The following is a 19,648-nucleotide window of genomic DNA, read 5'->3' as shown; positions in this document are numbered from 1 at the left end:
ATCTTCACTGCATTATTGGAGTTATCATTGAAACCACACAGGCGAGGAGATGCTCAATTTGTCAATTGACAAACTGGGTTGTAGTTGCATGGATATTATTCCATGCATGTACATATAGCTGTGGTTGATGCAAAACCACATGGCAAATGTGATATAACAGTGAGGAAATGTGAAAATATTTCTAAAGAAAGAACAAGCTTTTATGTGGCCTAATAAGGCCAAAAAATACTTCTGCTTCCAGTTTCCTGACTGGCAAGTTAGAAAACTAAATTTACACAATTAAGAAGTCCTGATGTCTCTTCTCTGTTCACAAAACACCTTTCAACCACCCCTTTTCACGTTAGAGTGCTTGTTTTATGTGTTTTCCTTCTTACATTCGCAATTTTTGAAATGAAACTTCCGTTAGTTTTACGTGTTTCACTGCCGCGGTGGTGAAAACACATGCACAAAGCTCAATACATTTAACAAAGTTACACTGGTTCCCACCCTGGTTCCCACTCTGGTTCCCACCCTGTTGCGCCTGTCCTGTGATAGAAATGTGCCAACTAGTCTATATGTCCTGTTTGATTACTTTACTTTGGCTGAACATGCACCCTACCCCACAGCTGCAGGCCGAAAAACATCGATGTTGCAAGAGGATTTTTGCAAGATACATGTAATTCACAGAACCTGGTCTCTTATCTATGTATGTATATGTATTTTCTGTGTTCTCAAGTTTAATTTGAGGTTGTTTTGCTGGTACTTGAAGTGAGCGTGTTTCCACAAAATTTCCTGCTGTGGCATGAGGTTTATCACCCGCCCATCTGGATGCATCAAACACACTTACCAAGTGATACATGGACATTGCTGGCCAGTTTGTGTTGTGAGACTATCATTGTGTGAATTGTCCATAATTCTTGTGAATTGTCGACTGGAGAAATTTTTACGTAGATTAAGACATGTTTTCAATCACTTTTTGAGACAATTTTTGGAAGTCTTTGTCACAAAAAATGCCCCCCCCCAAAAAAAATTTGTCCGACCTACTGACCCTATTTTTGCCAGGCATGTAATCAGAAGCAGAACTCTTTTTTTTTTTTTTGGCTTAGGCATTTTTGTGTGGATGTGGGTGTGTGTGAGTTTGTTTCTGCATTCAGTTGGGGACCCTGAATAATAGAGGACAATAAGGTCCCCAATTGACAGAGGGTCCCCGATTGACAACTGTGTACAAAACATATGGGTGGTCTTCTAAAAAAGTTAAAGTACAAACAAAAGAGGAACAATAGGGGGTCCCCAGTTGCAGGCAAATACACACTTATGTGTGTGTGTAAGAGGAGTGAATTTCCTTACATATAGGTTGGATTGAAACTTATAATACTCATCCAAACTTACAAAAACTGCAGAGAATAAAATTGAATTATGCGATCAACCTGTCATTTCAGAAATAGAGCCTGAAAGTAAAAGGTCATCAGCGAGCTGCTGGAACCATTGTGCGGTCTGCCTGAGGGGATTTTACATGGGCTGTCCTATCAAATCCTTATAATGTTTGGAAGAATGATTTCTAACTGAAACCACCCCAAGAAACACTCATGTCGGAATTTCCCCTTGTCCTCCACAAGAAATATTTTGGAAAAGTCACCTGGAGATGAGTAAAAAACGAATTTCATGAATGACCTTTTGCTTCCGGCATTATCGTTCCTAGGTCTCCTTATTCATGCATGTTTTTTTCATTCCCTGTGCTTACGTTGAAACGAGATTGTACAATGTTGCAAAGATTTGCCTAACTGCAGTTGATGGGTTCCAGATTCTGTTGAGTTAAGGTGATGCAGTTCTTGGCAGCAAAGGTTAGGTTATGTGTAAGGACACAATACTGGCCAACAAAAATGGGACACATAGGTAGAAATTCAATCTAGTGAAAAGTGTTTAATTTACTTTTAAATTATGACAATGGACCACCCTCTATCAGAAAATAGCAATGGGAAGATAATCGGCCCAAGAAATTTTCTTCCGTGCAGTGCTTTCTGTAGAGGGGGGCCTCATAAGTTAACGTTGGTTATGGTGTCCACTTTGCAGTCAACCATGCAATAATAAAAGTCAAAGAAAAACAATGTGGAGTTGTATTGTTGTGGTTAAGCTTTTCCTCCTTTCTGAAAGTCATCTTTAAAAAAAATGTTAATTGTTACTAATTTTACGATATCTTAATAAGGTGGACACCGTAACTAACGTTAACAAGTGTACTTTTTCACACACAACAATTTTAAATGATTTGCAGTTTGATGACTTGAGGAAAACAGCTGGTTGCGAAGCTTGCAAGTACTTCAAAGAGGACATTATCATTGACAACCAAAGAACAGATACCCTTAATTTCAAAGATCTTTGTCCTGTAGTTTAACGTTAGTTACAAAAATGACACGGACACCAAAAATTTCGAATCAAAGCTAACATTTCATGTGACAAGTTTATTATGACTTGCTTTACTGGAGCCCTCAAGGTAGTTGCCTCACCTTCAGAAAATTGCCTATGTTACTATGTGCAGGTGTTAATACATGCACATGCTTTTTCATTTCTTGGGAGCATCTCTGTGATCTACATATCTGATAAGCCACTTCAGCCTATTTTTAAATGCCCTACATGTATATGCATGCAAGAAGGTTGCACATGAGCTTCACAAAAGTTGAAATCTTTGACATTGTGAACTTAAGTACATGTATGTATATTTAAATGTGCACCATTTGCAACATTAAACAATTCTGAGGAACAAGTAAATTGAGTCAATGACTATTTTATTTTTCACTCTAATCTTGTTTCTTAAAAACTGTATTTCATTATGGAGGCTATACACTGACGATCCCATCTGAAGAACATGGCACATCTCATTAAATGAATTTCATTGAATTTATTCAGTTCGTGCCACCTGGGTGACTCATCTTTGCTGAAAAACTGATGAACTTTTGACTACAGACCTTAGACAAACCTCTGATGACATACTTAGACAAAACTATTTTTGGCAATAAACGTTTAAAAATACTTATTAGCATAGACACTGTATAGTGCATTAATTTTACCTACTTCTTTGCTGTCCAAGTGAAAGTAACGCAAAGATGGATCTGGAATAAGTGAACTTGGATTAACAACACACAGAATGAATTTCCTGTTAATGGTCAGATCTTTTTCCCAAACAAAACTTTGCTCATTTTTATTTGGACGATCCATGCAGTATATAACTGCCAGTTCATCACTAATGATGCGCTTGATGGCACCTGGATACCATGCATCCTCAAATGCGACTACAACTATATCCCCTGGAGTGAGCTGGCGATCGGCAGGCTCTTGTGGGGTCCTGAAATTACAGAAATGGCAACAGGAATGGTTGAAATCGAATAATCTTTGATTTAATTACTACTAAAGCTTCTTTCACAAGGACATGTGAATCTACAGACATATAATCTGATCCAACCATTGAATCTTTTTCTCCTTTCTGGCTTCTGAAATAAGATAGAAGAAAAATAAAATTTAAATAGAACAATTTTTTAACATAACCGGCAGTGGCTTGATTTGTAGAAACATAAAAAAAAACTCTAACAAGACCCCAGGGGTTCCACAAAGGCAAGTTCCCCTATCTGTGTAAACATCACTTGCCTACGTGTTACATCAACTTCGCTCCATTTACTTTTAATTTACTGCGAACTCGCCCCCATACTATTGGATGACAAATGGGGCGAATTTTAATACGAATGGGGCGAAGTCGAAAGTGCCGGTGTGTAACGAACGTGAAACACTGATGATTTCTTGAACTTGGCAAGGCTATTCTTTAAGTTTGTTCATTTTTGTGATGGACTTTAGCTTAAAAAGTGTAAATTATTTGTCGTTTTGCAATTTCAAGCGGGACTTCAGATGTTTACTATTTTTTTCTTCCGTTCGTTAAACATGGACATGATTCACACGAAACCATCCAAGCGGTCCGCTACAAAGCCCAAAAATCACCCACTGACTATCCATTAAAATCTTCCCTTTTACAATGCCATCTGACCTCTTTTCACAAAAAAATACAGAAAATAAAATCTATTTAAGTTGATACAAACCTTTTGGCTGCTCTTTTTCCGGATATTGGCTGCTCTTTTCCTGATTGTTGGAGGGAAAGCTGTCGCGCGCAGCAACTTTCTCCGTTCGTTACACAGAGACGCGAAAGCGGCGCGCGGTGGACACGGTGCTTAAAATAGCTTTATCTCGGAAAAGACGTAATCGAGCCTAAAACAATTGACCTTTAGGTCATCCATGCAGGGTACCATTGCACGTGTACGACCACTAGTCAGACTGCGTTGATCACCAGTTAAAACATGTGGACATTTTACGTTAGTTACAAAATGGACACGAAAATTATAGCGATCGATATGCTGATGTTTTCTCATCCTCGAGGGTAATTATGGTCTAGCACACATTTTACACGATGTTTATTAAGCTCATTTCGAATAAAAATGGCTTTTACAGGTAAGGGTGAGGCTTGTAAATGATGATTCTGGCCCTTTTCGTCATGGTATGGTGTGGTGGACACGATGTGAAACGAACGTTAACGCAGGTTCAGCTGCCATTTTGGAGCGTGGATTTATTTATTTATTTTTTTTGTAAAGGGCCAAAATATTACTTCATTGCTTAACTCAAAAAATATGACCATTGTGATAAAATACGTGAGCTATAAGTAAAGTAGTTGAGTTCATTAAATTTTGTTCAAGCAATGTCCCATTTTTGGGCGCCATTTTGAACTAAAATTTGCTCTTCAACGTGAATAAAAATTATAGACTCGCATTTACACTGAATTATTTATCTTTATTTATCTCTCAAATACATGTACAACTATAATCTCAAGCAAACATAGCTTGAAAATGGTTACATCATCTGATAAATTAAAGTTCATTTTTTGCATCATGAAAGTTGGCCAGTATTGTGACCTTACACGTAAACATCAGAATCTTTTGTAAAAGTATGTTATTGCTTTAAGTTTATTTCCTTATAAATTTTAAAATCCTTGAGATATTTTTGTTTGTTTTTAATTTGGCTTTTACTGAAAGACTACTGTAATTCTGTAATTGGTCATCTGTGTACAAGACCACCAAATTGCACTTTTCTTCATGTATTTTGGATTTTCGGAAGTGAGAGGTCAATTTTTGGTAGTATATTTCTCTTTAAGGTCAGGGCATTTTTCAGTTTCCATAAATTGATATGCTAGCAAATATTTTACACAAAAGGCCTTTTTAAGAGTAGAGTGTTTAAGAAGTAACTGAACAAAAATATTACAAATTCTAAAATTTCTGCATGTCCTTTTTTCTATCCAAGGGTTCCGGAAGCACCATCAGGGGTCAACTTTCAGGCTCTATTGGTATGCATTAGAATTCACATGTGGCATTAGGTTTTTAGCTAGTTACAGAAAATGTCCAACCGATCAAGAATTTGAAACAGTCCCAACAAACCAAAAAGCACCATATATGTAGATGACGTACATTTATCACAGTATCTACCGCCGTGAACAATGTTGTATGACTTGAGTCCGGGACTTGAGTCACATTGGATAATAATTCCGACTCGAACTTGACCATGATGACTCAGACTTGAGCTTGGTGACTCAGGACTTGAGTTATTTATTTTCGTTAAACATATTTACCGTATACGCCATCAAAAATTAATTTGTATTTACCCGTGGTATCACTGCTTTGCATGCGTGGAGCATCGTGTTGCACATTTTCCACTTTGCCCTGTACGGCTAAATATCCACTGAGGAGGCAACCAGACGTGTCCTATTCCGTATCCACAAACTGTGCGGCGGTAATCAGACTATGCGCCGGGCGTAGGTTTGTTATTTACATCTGAGTATGGACATACATATTTAGCCTCATAGTCTCCAAAACCAGTTGCGAATATTAATACTTTCAGTAAAATGGCCTTTTAGGCCTGGGTCTGACCCTTATTTTTGGCTCGTGCGTTCTCCTGAGCTTGCTTAAAGTAGGTTAAAATCGGCCCAGCACTTCATTCCTAAATAAAGAAATAAACAAAGATACAGGAATTTAAAGTTTAATGGTGGATGATTTTCATAAGCAAAAAAGTACCCATAGCTTTAGCAGTGTATGTAATTTATCAGCATAAACAAAGCAGATACATGTAGCTCATGACGAACTTTAATGTACAACTTTGATCATGGATGTTCCTTCATGGTTTGATACACTTAGAATAATTGGCTGAACAACTTTATTCATGACTTGTGAAGTTTGTGACTCGTGACTCGGACTCGACATTGGTGATTCGACTACAACACTGGCAGTGCATGGTGGGATAGCATTAGGGTCATCATAGCCTACACAACACAGGTACTGGGGTACATGTACATGTACGTGTATCACCCGGCACTGCTGTCATCAGCATATAATGATATCTGTGTTTCCAAAAGGCCATTTTTTGTAACTATTATTTTGAATCTTCTGGGGAATCTTCCTCAATTAGAATTGGTAAGATGGTGCCTTTTACTTTCTTATGATTTAGTGTACCTCTGGCATAGTAACTCCTACATGTACATCAGCCATTTCTCCTACTTACAGCAGCTACATGTACACCACACCAGTAACTCCTATTGTTCCCACCATGCACTGCAGTAAGCACTGTGATACTTGTATGTCATCAGAAAATAAGGCTGTTCTGCTGCTCACAGTCTCATGAATGATCTTTGAGGGAAGTTAAATTCTGAGAACTGGTTTTACATGGAAGTGCTGGAGAAAAATCAATCATCATATTCTCAATAATAATGTACACAGAAATTACAGTTGAACATTTTCCAACCATTTACCGAATTTGTCCGACCAACTGCCAGAGTGCTCAAACAGAATGTCCGGACGATGTACAGACTTGCAATCATTGGTCAAGTTGTGTAAATATTTAATTATTGTTAATGAGCGTTGGTCTGTATAAGTTACTTTATACATGGAGGAATAAGAAAACGTTTGTGAATTCATCAGGACATTTGTTTTCATGGAATACATGTAGATTCAACTATTCAACACACGCAATTGAATAGCTACCCTTAGCATGTAGATCAGTGGAATATGCTGTACATGTAAGATCAGAGTGGGGTATGTTAAAGTGAGTGAGTAGGGGTACCTGTAAAGCAGGTTACTCTTTACAAATACATGTACATATGTAGGCTTCAAGTCAAGTTGCCATTGATTGGTGTCTGCGCCAACAGTTTTCATCCCTAAAACAGTTGACTTCAGCTGGTTTCAGAGATCTTGTTCAGTGCCTTTTTTATGTCTTTAATTGTTCAAACACTATGGCATTTGTGCTTAATTGATTGCATATTCCAGCATGCAAGTTTCTACCATGTTCCATGTTGCCAGACTGAAGTCTATCCAAAACGTAAGGTCTTTGCGGACAAAAATCAGTCAATGGCTTTGTGACTTCCAATGAGGTCATGACTTAATACGGATTATATGGGCATTTTAGAGGATGATTGATGCCCATAATGCAACCATCTTGCACCATGCATGACAAGTGTGATAGGCTATTGGCAAGTTGCCAAAAGGTTGCTAACTGTGCAGCAAGCTAAGCACGGCATGTTTTTTATATCATGCAGTATTTTGGAACATTAATCAATGTTAACACTGTAAGGTTTTTGTATTTTACGGTGATGATATGGCATTCATACTGCAATGATGCATTTTCATGTGACCACATTAAATGTCTGACCAAATGCTTGTAATGGCAGAACAAAATTGATGGTGCTAAGACATTTTGTCCAACCATTTTTTCTGCCCAATTTCATGCACTGATGTACATATTATTGTCATTTCCCTTGTTGTAACATTGTTTTTCAGGCAAGTATGATAATGTCACAGTTTCCATTGTGTGGTAGACATGGCATGGTACAGGTACATGCTGATAGGAGTGGCCTTTATCAGCTTATAGAGATCATTGAATCCACTAGCGGCCATTTTAACGAGCCGAATACAAAGCTTGCCTGGCAATGCTCGCCTTTGTTCTCCCTGGTGTCAGTAGAAGTGAGCCAACCTGCGCATTTGTACTTCTCCTTGGTAAGGTAAAATGGCCACTGGTTGGTTTCTATTTCATACAAAGGCATTGCAAGGCCAGGTTTTTTTAATATATGTCCGTGTCCCTCTCCAGCATGCAGGTCAGATAAGCTCCATGTTTAGTAATCCAATAATTGAATGATCATTTAACCATTTAAAAAAATAAATTTTTATTCAATTTTCAGGTGCTCAGGACTGCCAAAAAGCTTGTCCTGTATGTCAAGTCTGTTGGCAGGGTACCAGGCTCCTTCGTCTGCCATCAGACTTACACATGGGTAGACCCCCAGGGGCGCAGTGTGTCACCTCCTCCAGATGTGGACCTCATGGGGCAGAGGATGTCTGAGTCTCTTGGGAGAAAGAGTGGGCTGAATCTCCTGAAAGATGGTGATGAGAAAAAGGTAAGATTTAACACTAGCTCGATTCTGCTCATGCAGGTGTTTTGTATAATTGATTTTGCAAAGTGGTAGGCCTGTGCCGGGTACCCGGGTACCTGCCCATCGATTTCAAAACCTGGTTCCATTTTTCCGGGCCGGGTACCCGTAAAAAAGTAAATAAATTAGGAACAAACATCCATGCATAAAATGTCTGTGAAGTTTCTTACTGAAGGGCAGACTTCCTGGAAAACCACCGTGCCGCTGAAAACTCGGTCCTACTGTCATACATGAAACTTGAATTCGGAGATCAACAGCTAATTTTGTTGTCCACTCCGGCTGTTATACCGCAAGTCGTTTTCCTTGTTCTGGAATTTTCCTTGTTCACAAGAGCGAAAAACCACTAAAATTAAATTCACAGGCGATAGGTCACTCACTACGTGTGATTTCAAATATTTCTTTAGATTCAATAGTCATATAAACCTTTGCATCTAATGTCTGCTTAATCAAAATGACTTTTTTAGAGTTTCCGTTTTTGTTAATTTATCGAAAACTGCAAACTTTTCCCGCTACTTTCGGATCGCCCGGCGTTACCGCGCAAAGTCGTTGTGAACTCAACTACACGGTCGCAGCAGAAATGTATGTGACGTAGTGGCCCAGAGAAATTGAGAGGACACAGGAACACAGATTTTGGGTATGCTTCAGCCTTCTTCGCCGAGCGTTTATTCCAGCCGCAACTTGAAACAACAAATACAAATGTTCTGGATTTACAGGAATTGCTATGGGGCCCCAGAAACACCTTGAATGATACACAAGTAAAGGCAACAATAATACATGTAGCTATTAGCGAAGTACACAATGCTAACAACATAGCACCACTTTAATGGAGAACTTCTCCATAGCGTCACGAGCAAGAGACGCCGAGTTTAATGACGCAAAGTAACGGGCAAGAAACGCCGGATCTTGTAATGCATGTGTAACGGGCAAGAGATGCCGAAACTCTAACACATAGATAACGGGCAAGAGACACCGGACCTTTAACTGGTGGCCAGTAACTGAGAGACTGTGTGTGCAGCAAGTCGCCAGAATGTTTGCTCCCATCCCGACCCCCCAAGGTACGCGGGACCCGCGGGGGGATATGCCACCCCGCGACTGGGGCTTTTATGCCCAGAACAGGACATGACTTGTGCCAAACAAGTTCCGACATTAGGAACTTGCCCAATCTAGGGGTGTGCATTTGCGGGTATTTTTAGAACCGGGTACCCGTTTTTTGTTAACATCGGGTACCCGGAAAAGAGATCGCCTAATAACAAATGGCATTGCGCGCGACCCGGTGGATCATGTACCCGAAACACGGTTTTTTTTGGTACATAGGAAGCAAGCAGAATATTGTTCTAAACGTCGGAGTTAATCTCTCCTACCTTTTTATCAAACGAAATTGTTACCTTCAGTTTGCAAATTTTTTGTGGATGCATGAAACAGAAAAACAAATCTTCACGGGGAACGTCAGAAAAGAGAACAGAGCTGCAAACCACCTACATGATACACGCACCTGCAAACGCTCAAAGGAAATGTCCCGGATGCTGCTTGACCACGTACACGCGGAACGCATGTGGCGTGCACAAATGGTGAGCGCTGGTCGTTTCATGTGCGGACCAGATCAGTGCTATGTACGTCACGGGTTAAAAGGCTTACAGTTTTATGTACAAAAATACCACCGTAACTCGAACAATGCCCACACCATTACATCCACTTATTTTGAAGTTTCTGATTAAAAAAACGCCACCAAAATGCTTCAAACGGCGTTAAAAGTATCGGAAGTCTATATAGGGTCAGGAGTCATCCCAAGTTCATTTCTTTTCTGACGAGGACCAGCACATTGCATAATTATAAATCAACGTAGCTGCAACTGTGTAATCCTGGCTTTCAAGACGCTGAAACTAACCTGACTGCAACGCGGGCCCAATTGTAGTGCCCTTCAGGCAGTCCAATCGCTGACACTGCAGCGGCCATGTGACCGTAAAAAGAAAGGTCATGTGACCACACATAGGGAAGCCCAAGTGAAAAAATAGCAGCGCTTCACGTTGTTAAATGACTAAGCGATACGAAAGTTTTGCCACACGAAGGTACGTACCTCGATGAAGTGGTTTAGTATAATAAATATTTTTTCAGGATAACTCCATTACCCCGAGGTTCAGTTGTCGAGATTTTAATGTATAAGTACTTCGACAAGTGACATTTGATTGGCCGACTGTATTATGACTTGCACCTGTCAACATTTCCTTTTTCTTGAGTGAAAAAATACTTGGATTAGTACATGTACATACAGAAAACATCATTCCTGCTCTTTTGGTCAATTCCTCATCCACAGTTCCGCTGAATCACTGAGGAAATTCAAGTTGCTTTAATTCAAAAATAATTTTGAAACGGAATATTTCTTGGTATAAAACTTAACTAAACTGGTTCTCTGACTCTTTGGGTTTGTAACGCACATTTAGTGCTTTGATTATAAAAAGGGGCCGATCAACCGCACAATTTGTGCGTGATCACTACTTACCGCATGCCGCGTGGAGTCCCAGTACCACAGGAATATTACACAGTCCGCTCTCGCTTCGTCGTCAATCCCGACATAAAGTAATTTTCATTCATATTGTTTTATTTGACAAAAATACTCTTAATTCAAACAGTAAGCACTACTTATTCCGCACAAATATGTGATAGTTACAAATACAGTCATGCAAGTGTACATCAACAGCGCTACCCCCTCATAAGACAAAACTCCTTCGGTCTCTTGTTCATATAGGTTTGGTACAGTCATTTTCCGAGTTCCGGATCGCGAAAATTATTCACTAAGACTGCAGCTAGAAATCCTCAAATTCGATTGAAATATGGTCAGAAGTCAACTTTGTGTTTTGGATATACTTCAATTTTTTTTTTCAAAATCTACGCTTTTATATTTGGACTCACAGGATCGATCGACGAAAGTGACGATGACACCTTTCCTAGTTCTGGATCGGATTAGGATTGAGATAAAAACGTCTTCACAAATAAAAAGTAACCATACGAAAAATCCATTTTGAGCCAAAACCATTGTAAAAAGTTGCTTTTCTAATAGAGAATCTTTTAATTTTTAGAAAATTAGATGAAAGATAAGAATTCCAATGAATTAAAAAGGTAGAAATTGCGTAAGGTTTGACTCAACTTTTCAACTGTACAGTGAGCTATCAACGTTACCCTCCCCGTGCCGCACAGTTGACGAACCCATTACGTCACGTACATCTCTGCTGCGCCCGTGTAGTTGAGTTCGCAAAGACTTTGCGTGGTAATGCCGCGCGATCAGAGAGTAGGGGAAAAGCTTGCAGTTTTCGGTAAATTACAAAAACGGAAACTCTAAAAAAGTCATTTTGATTAAGCAGACATTAGATGCAAAGGTTTATATGACTATTCAATTTAAAGAAATATTTAAAATCACACGTAGCGAGTGACCTATCGCCTGTGAATTTTAGTGGTTTTTTTCGCTCTTGTGAACTAGGAAATTCCGGAACTAGGAAAACGACTTGCGGTACAATGGGCGGAGTGGGTAACAAAATTAGCTGTCGATCTCCAAATTCAAGTTTCATGTATGACCGTGGGACCAGGTTTTCATCGGCACGGTGGTTTTCCATGGAGTCTGTCCTTCAGTAAGAAATTTCACAGACATTTTATGCATGAATGTTTGTTCCTAATTTAGTTACTTTTTTATGGGTACCCGGCCCGGAAAAATGGAACCGGGTTTTGAAATCGACGGGCGGGTACCCGGGTACCCGGCACAGGCCTAGCCCAGTCCCCCCCCCTTTTTGCCAGTTATACCCCCCCACTTACAAGGGAATAACAACATACGGACAAAGGTGCACATGCTAGGGCTTGGAAATGCGAGGTGGTGGAGGAGGGCCTCAGGGTTGTGTTTGAAGAAGGTGATAGCGGCAACTAAGTTCTGGCAGAACAACTTGTTGCCTAGCTGGGAGAGGTGTAAGCCATCTCGCCAGAAGATGCAGTGTTGGCTAGGGTTGATACTGTCAGAATGAACTATGGCATGGGCCTTTCCCAGATGTCTGCGCAGCCTATGAGCATATTTATTAAGGGCATTGACATTTCTCTGGCCCACTCCAGGGCGTTCCTCATTGTAGTAAAAAAGGCGCAACAGAATGTCTGACCATATGATGGTAGTGTTGGGGAGCAAATGACGAATGCCTTTGAGGCCCTCCTCCATGCTTTCCCGGATCTCCTTCACTGGTGTGAGAAAGAGATCATTAGTCCCAATGTGGACCACTAACACATTGGGTGCAGGTGCGCGCCGAAGCTGGGCCTTGACAGATGGGAGGAGTGAGGATATTCGGGCTCCCCGGGTGCCCAGCCATGTGAGAAGTCCGAGAGAAGGTGTGTGCCCCATGTGTTCCACAGCACGGTAGACAATACTGTCCCCCACGACCCAGGTGCGCATAGTGCCTGCAAAACAAAAAGGAGAAAACCAAGGGAACAGGGGAGCATATGTTATACTCAAAGGAGTTTAATTGAGAGTTGGGGGGGTCATAGCGGCGCCAATGCGGAAGCTGTGTGTATTAAAACCTTCAATTGAGATCCCACAAGCCACAAGGGACCTCAACAACATACAGTGGAACTGGTACGAGGTCCGTGGGGTGCCGTCAATGTGGATGAAAAGAGGACCCTGACGTGCAGGCCGCAGTTTCAGGTAACTGGATACCAGGGCCACGGGGCAAATGCTGGGGGGCTGTTGGGGCCTGAGCTGCAGGTTAGATGAGGTGCCGCGCTGATCGGTTTAGAAAACCTAATGGTGACGACTAAACTGGCTGCAGGGGGGGACGTAACTGAGACGTCGCGGACACTCAGGATCTTGGAAGTGTCGCAAGATCGGCTGGGGGCAGAGAACTCCCCAACCCGCAGGCAGCCAAAAAGGCGAGCGAGAACGCCGCGCAAAAGAGGTTGGCTTTAAGGTCAGAGAAGGTAATTGTTGGCATAATGTTGCATAATTTCGTAAGCAACTTGGTAGTAATGGGGCGTCTGGAATCGGTGCTAGGCTTGAGCCTGCGGTAGCCTTCTTTAACTTTTTTTACGAGAAAGGAGAGAGTAGGGTCAGGCCAACTATTGATTTTGTGAATGTATACCACTGCAGCAGAGTATGTACCAATTGTGGACGGTGCCAGACCTACCGCAGACAGATGCGCAACAAAGGCAGCGACATGACTACTGGGGGCAGGCTACACAAGGGGGAGCTCAGCCTGGATCCGGAATTGGTTGAAACATGCGGCACCCCGCCCATACGCTTCCCATGTGCTACTTGAGAAAGAAGCCCCCAGAAGTAGAAGTATACGGGCATTTAGAGCTTCCAAAGAAATTCCACGACCTCCATCCCTTGGGGGGCAGCCAGTGGGGCCAGGAGTCAGAATCGGAGCATCTGTGAACGAGAGAGCGCATCTGCTATGTTATTGTGGGCTCCTGGGATATGCCGGGACTTGAACTGAACATTGGCACGTAAGCATTGTAAAACAAAGAATCTAACTAATCTCATTACTTGAGGGCACTTAGAGGACTGCCTGTTGATGATGGAGACCACAGCAGTGTTATCAGTACGGATTAGCACTCTTTTGCCCGATAGACTCCCACCCCACAGCGCGAGGGCCGCTATTACTGGGAAAAATTCCAACCAGGCGATGGAGGGCCTGGAATCGCGTATGGATTGGGGCCATGTACCACGGAACCACCTACCCTGGAAGAAACCCCCAAAACCTATTCCCCCGCTAGCATCGGGAGAGAGTTGAAGATCGTCATTAAGCAGCCAATACTGATCAGGGATTATGGTGATGCCATTGAAATTTTGGAGGAAAACCTGCCATGTAAGCAGGTCTTCCTTGGCTCCCAAGGGGAGTTTGATTCTGTGCCATGGTTGTTTTGCCCCCGATGTGGTGTCGATGAGCCTCCTGAGGAAGGTTCGCCCAGGAGGCACGGCACGGCACACAAAGGATAGTGATCCAATGAGTGACTAAATGGATTTAAGAGTCAGTTTGGGCGCGCGCAAAGCTTTCGAAATTTTATCCACAATGGAATGTATTTTATCGGCCGGAACAGACACCGTTTGATAGACAGAGTCAATTTGCAGGCCAAGGAATGTCAGCCGGGTGGTTGGGTGGACCGTTTTTTCCTCTGCCAAGGGCACGCCAAGTTCTTTACATGTTGAGGTAAGGCAGTTCAACAGATTGTGGCAGGCAAGGGGACCTGTCGCCTCTGGACTGCCCACTATGAAAAAATCGTCCACGTAGTGGCAGATACGGGAGGATCCAGACTGTTTACGCACGACCCATTCAATAAAGGTGGAGAAAGTCTCAAAATAAGCAGGGGCACATGCTGCCCCCATTGGCAGAGCTTTGTCAATGTAAATGTTGTCCCCAACCCGAATGTCTGGGAGGCAGAAATCATCTGGATGTATGGGTAAAAGGCGGAAGGCAGACTTGATGTCAGCCTTGGCCATGAGAGCACCTTTGCCACACCCAACCACCAAGCCGACCTCATCATCAAAGTTTAAATACTTGACTGAGCAGAGGTCACGATCAATGCCATCGTTAACGGATTCTGAGTTGGGGAAGGACAGGTGGTGAATTAGCCTATAGCTACCCGGGTCGGCCTTGGGGACAAGCTTTATGGGGGAAATTCTAAGGTTAACTATGGGAGATCCCTGGAATGGCCCTGCCATGCGTCCAGCTTGGTCTTCCTGATGCTTCCTTTTCTTCACTCGGCCTCCCATGATAATACGGCCGCGGAGGTGTCGAATTGCCGGAGATAACAGGTAGAAACTGGCAAGCGTTTCTTATTACAAATTGTACGCGCTCGGCAAAAGAGGAGAAGTGTGGCGAACGTGCCAAAACAACCAGCCAGAGTGACGTGTGCACCGTCTGATTGGTTGGGGTGCAGCCGTTGTTGGGAATGGGCCAAAGCCGCACGCGCAGCATAAGCAACTCCGCTGGTATCAGGAACGCTCTCACCCCTCTGGCCCAAAGGGGGTTCCCCGGAGACAGGCTCCTGGGATCCGTAATAGGTTCGTCAGCTGTGCGGCGCGGGGAGGGTAACGTTGATAGCTCACTGTACAGTTGAAAAGTCGAGTCAAACCTTACGCAATTTCTACTCTTTAATTCATTAGAATTCTTATTTTTCATCTAATTTTCTCAAAATTAAAAAAATTCTTTATTAGAAAAGCAACTTTTTACAATGGTTCTGGCTGAAAATGGTTTTTTTGTATGGTTACTTTTTATTTGTGAAGACGTTTTTGTCTAGATCCTAAACCGATCCAGAACTAGGAAAGGTGTCGTCATAACTTTCGTTGATCTATCCTGTAAGTCCAAATATAAAAGCGTAGATTTTGAAAAAAAATGAAGTATATCCAAAACACAAAGTTGACTTCTGACCATTTTTCACTCGAATTTGAGGATTTTTTAGCTGCAGTCTTACTGAATATTTTTCACGATCCGGAACTAGGAAAATGACTGTACCAAACCTATATGAACAAGAGACCGAAGGAGTTTTGTCTTATGAGGGGAAAGCGCTGTTGATGTACACTTGCATGACTGTATTTGTAACTTTCAAACCCTGTCGGCCTAAAAGACTTTTGTGCGGAATGAGTAGTGCTTACCGTTTGAGTTAAGAGTATTTTTGTCAAATAAAACAATATGAATGAAAGTTACTTTATATCGGGATTGACGACGAAGCTAGAGCGGACTGTGTAATATTCCAGCGGTACTGGGACTCCACGCGGCATGTGGTTGATCTGCCTCTTTTTATAACCGAAGCACTAAATGTGCTCTACAAACCCAAAGAGTCAGAGAACCAGTTTAGTTTTTGAAACCAAGAAATACGCCATTTCAAAATTTTTTTAAAATTAAAGCAGCATGAATTTCCTCAGTGATTCAGCAGAACTGTGGATGAGGAATTGACCAAAAGAGCAGGAAGGATGTTTTCTGTATGCACAAAAGCATTTCAAATCTAAGTATTTGTTTCATTCGAAAAAAGGGAAAAGTTGATTGGTGCAAGCCATAATACAGTCAGCCAATCAAATGTCATATGTAGAAGTATTTACACATTAAAATCTCGACAATTTGAACCTCAGGGGAATGGAATTATCCTGGAAAAAGTATTTATTAAACTAAACTGCTTCATCGTGGTACCTTCGTGTGGCAAAACTTTCATATCTCTTCAAGTCATTTTAGGGTGAAGCGCTGCTATTTTTTTCACTTGGGCTTCCCTATGTGTGGTCACGTGACCTTTCCTTTTGCGGTCACATGGCCGCTACAGTGTCAGCGATTGGACTGCCCGAAGGGGACTACAATTGGGCCTGCGTTGCAATCAGGTTAGTTTCAGTGTCTTGAAAGCCAAGATTACAGTTGCAGCTACATTAACTTATGCAAGGTGCACACAACTGGTACTCGTGTGAATAGAAATGCACTTGCGATGACTCCTAACCCTATATAGACTTCCAATACTTTCAACGCCGTTTGAAGCATTTTGGTGGCGGTTTTTTTAATCAAAAACTTCAAAATAAGTGGATGTAATGGTGTGGGCATTGTTCGAATTACGGTGGTATTTTTGTACATAAAACTTTAAGCCTTTTAACCTATGACGTACATAGCACTGATTTGGTCTGCACGTGACACAACCAGTGCTCACCATTTGTGCACGCCACGTGCGTTCCATGTGTACATGGTCATGCAAAGATTACTAGCTAAAACTCTGTGTGATTGTCATGCCAACTAAAAAACATGTACTGTAAATAACATTCCGAAACATACATGTAAATTAGGATGGAGTTGTGATTGGTGATCTGTGCTTACACGTGGCCACGTACATGTTCGTACAATGTGCAGTGTGACTCCGACTCGTGATACATTAGCCTATGCGTGCACAATGCGAATGTGTAAATGTGGATGGATGAAGTCTGCTTTCCAGACTTTATATTCCTATACTCGTGTTATTCTATAGTCTATGTCAGGGCCAGGAACCTGACTAGCTACAGTTGTTGATGACGTCTTGACACCTTCTTGGCTTTGAAGCCAAAAGATTTGTGATGATTTGGCAGTCCAGTCTCTCCCAAATCCGATTGAGAATCTTGAATAACTCCCTACTATTCTGAGGTCTGTATTCATGCTAAATGCATTCATAATCGGTTGCTGTCCATGGCTGATGCTTATGGACCGGGGATACAGTAGCTGTCTGGCTTTGTGATCCAGTATGAGGCAGGGCTTATGCATGGCAACTTGCCCATGATGTCCAGCATCAGCCAATCGGTTTGATACAGTGCTAAGGTGAACTGCAACACCGGTCACACTGGCCAGATCAACTGCCAGCCGACCAAGCGGTCTGCACGAGGAACCTGCCGTTCCTCTTGGTCGTTGCCTGTAGATGGCCAAATTTTGGTCAGACATGCATGGTCTTCCTTCGATTAGATCTCCTGCAATACTCACTAACTCTGAGTCGTTTTGCAGTCTCTCAGTTGAAAATCCCCTCCTGGTGCCAGGCCGTGAGCTTCCTCTTTTCATGGTCGGTACATGAACCAAGCTATTGGTTGTTCTCGCAAAGTTATAGGTAAGCTATTAAGATGCAAAAGAAAGTCCTTTCATATAGCCTGGCCTGTCAAATTTCCATTTTCATTTTACCGGTTCCTCAAAAATATAAATTACAAAGCTTTTCCCGTCGAGCAAAATTTGTTGCCATTGGTTTGAAAGTCAGGATAATGATATTCATGTGCTCATGAATGCTTAATGAGGCAATCCAAGATGGCATTTAAACACATTGTGAACAGCTGTAGTGAAACTTTTGTCGTTATTGAGTGGAAGGAATGTTATCAAACACTGGAAAAATGAATTTATTTGATTAAAATAAAGACACATCACAGGTTTGATAATTTATTCATAACTCAGTACATTTTACAGGAAAACAGTTGTATGAAATCGTGCATGCAGGTGTGATCAGGCTTTTGCACGCCAGTGTACACATTTGTCATTATATGTACATGTACAATGTAGAAAGTTGTGAAAAAATAACTTCGGACTTGATTTGGGAAAAATTAACTTGTGACTTGACTTACATGTATCTTGCAGAACAATGACTCGGTTAAAACACATGGTTACATTTTTTAATTTTGTGGTACCTAAACGAATTACAGTGAAAGGGTGTGTACTGTTTACATGATACTCTTTTGTTTTTAATTTTATTCTTCGGTTTCCTGTACTCTGAATAACTGGACATTAGTGTTCAATTTCCTCACAATATTTGCACAACAAACACCGCTGTGCAATATTTTGTTAGCATAGCAATTGCCTAATGTGCCAATTTTAGCTTTATTCACAACATAATTGCATGAAATCAATGCATATTCAGTCCTTCATTTTAACCCCTTCACGGCGGGATTATTTTGACTGCGACTGCTGGGCTGTGGTATGCCCTGAATGGAGGGCTTTGTCCAGCAGCAGGCCCCATTGAACCAGCAGCTGCATGGTGAATAGACTGTATGTGTGGTATGCACTAATCCTCACACAATTGTGCAGTAGTAGTAGTCCTCCGTAGCGAAGGGGTTAAAGGAGCGCGATCGCGCAGGCGCTCCTACCGCGCTCCTCAGCACTCCTGAAGGAGCGTAAAAAAATCACGCCCCTGAAGAAATTTAAGTGCAATTTACAAATAACAAATAATATGACAAACACACATGAACGTTCTCGAGCTGCAGGCTATCTTCAATGCTCTAGGTCACTTACTGCCGCTCCTGACAAAGAAGACAGTTCTATTTCGGTCAGACAACACTACGGCTGTCACCTACATCAATCGCCAAGGGGGCACTCGCTCACCGACCCTTTGTTTTCTGGGATCTACTTCACAGAATGGACTCTTCAGCCAGAGCTGGTCTGTGCTCTTTTTCAAGTAACCGACAGACCGCATGTAGACCTCTTTGCCTCTCATCTGAATACTCAACTCCCAACATTCTGCACTCGATTCCCGCATCCTCAGGCTTGGGCGACCGATGCTCTGCGCATCTCATGGGAAGGTCTCCTAGCCTACGCTTTCCCCCCATTTTGCTGATCCCTAGGGTCCTGTCGAAGATAGAGAAAGAACATTGCCGAATTCTTCTCATCGCCCTGTTCTGGTCGAGACAGCCATGGTTTCCCCACGTCTTAACCACTTCATGCCGGGGTATTTTTCAAC

The 19,648-nt window shown here is 42.0% G+C and overlaps 1 protein-coding gene across 1 annotated transcript in view; it reads left to right on the top strand.

The window, feature by feature from the left end:
• Window positions 1–19,648, top strand: part of whrn (whirlin) — a 99,442-nt gene that overhangs the window by 10,641 nt on the left and 69,153 nt on the right. Inside the window, exon 2 of the mRNA XM_022250065.2 lies at window positions 8,228–8,440. Coding sequence (XP_022105757.2) covers window positions 8,228–8,440 — 213 coding nt within the window. The remainder of the gene's footprint in view (window positions 1–8,227; window positions 8,441–19,648) is intronic.

This window comes from Acanthaster planci, linkage group LG11 (genome assembly GCF_054643075.1).
Source record: "Acanthaster planci isolate LZ-2023a linkage group LG11, COTS_SCS, whole genome shotgun sequence".
Lineage (NCBI taxonomy): Eukaryota > Metazoa > Echinodermata > Asteroidea > Valvatida > Acanthasteridae > Acanthaster > Acanthaster planci.
This window is presented reverse-complemented; position numbering and strand designations above follow the sequence as displayed.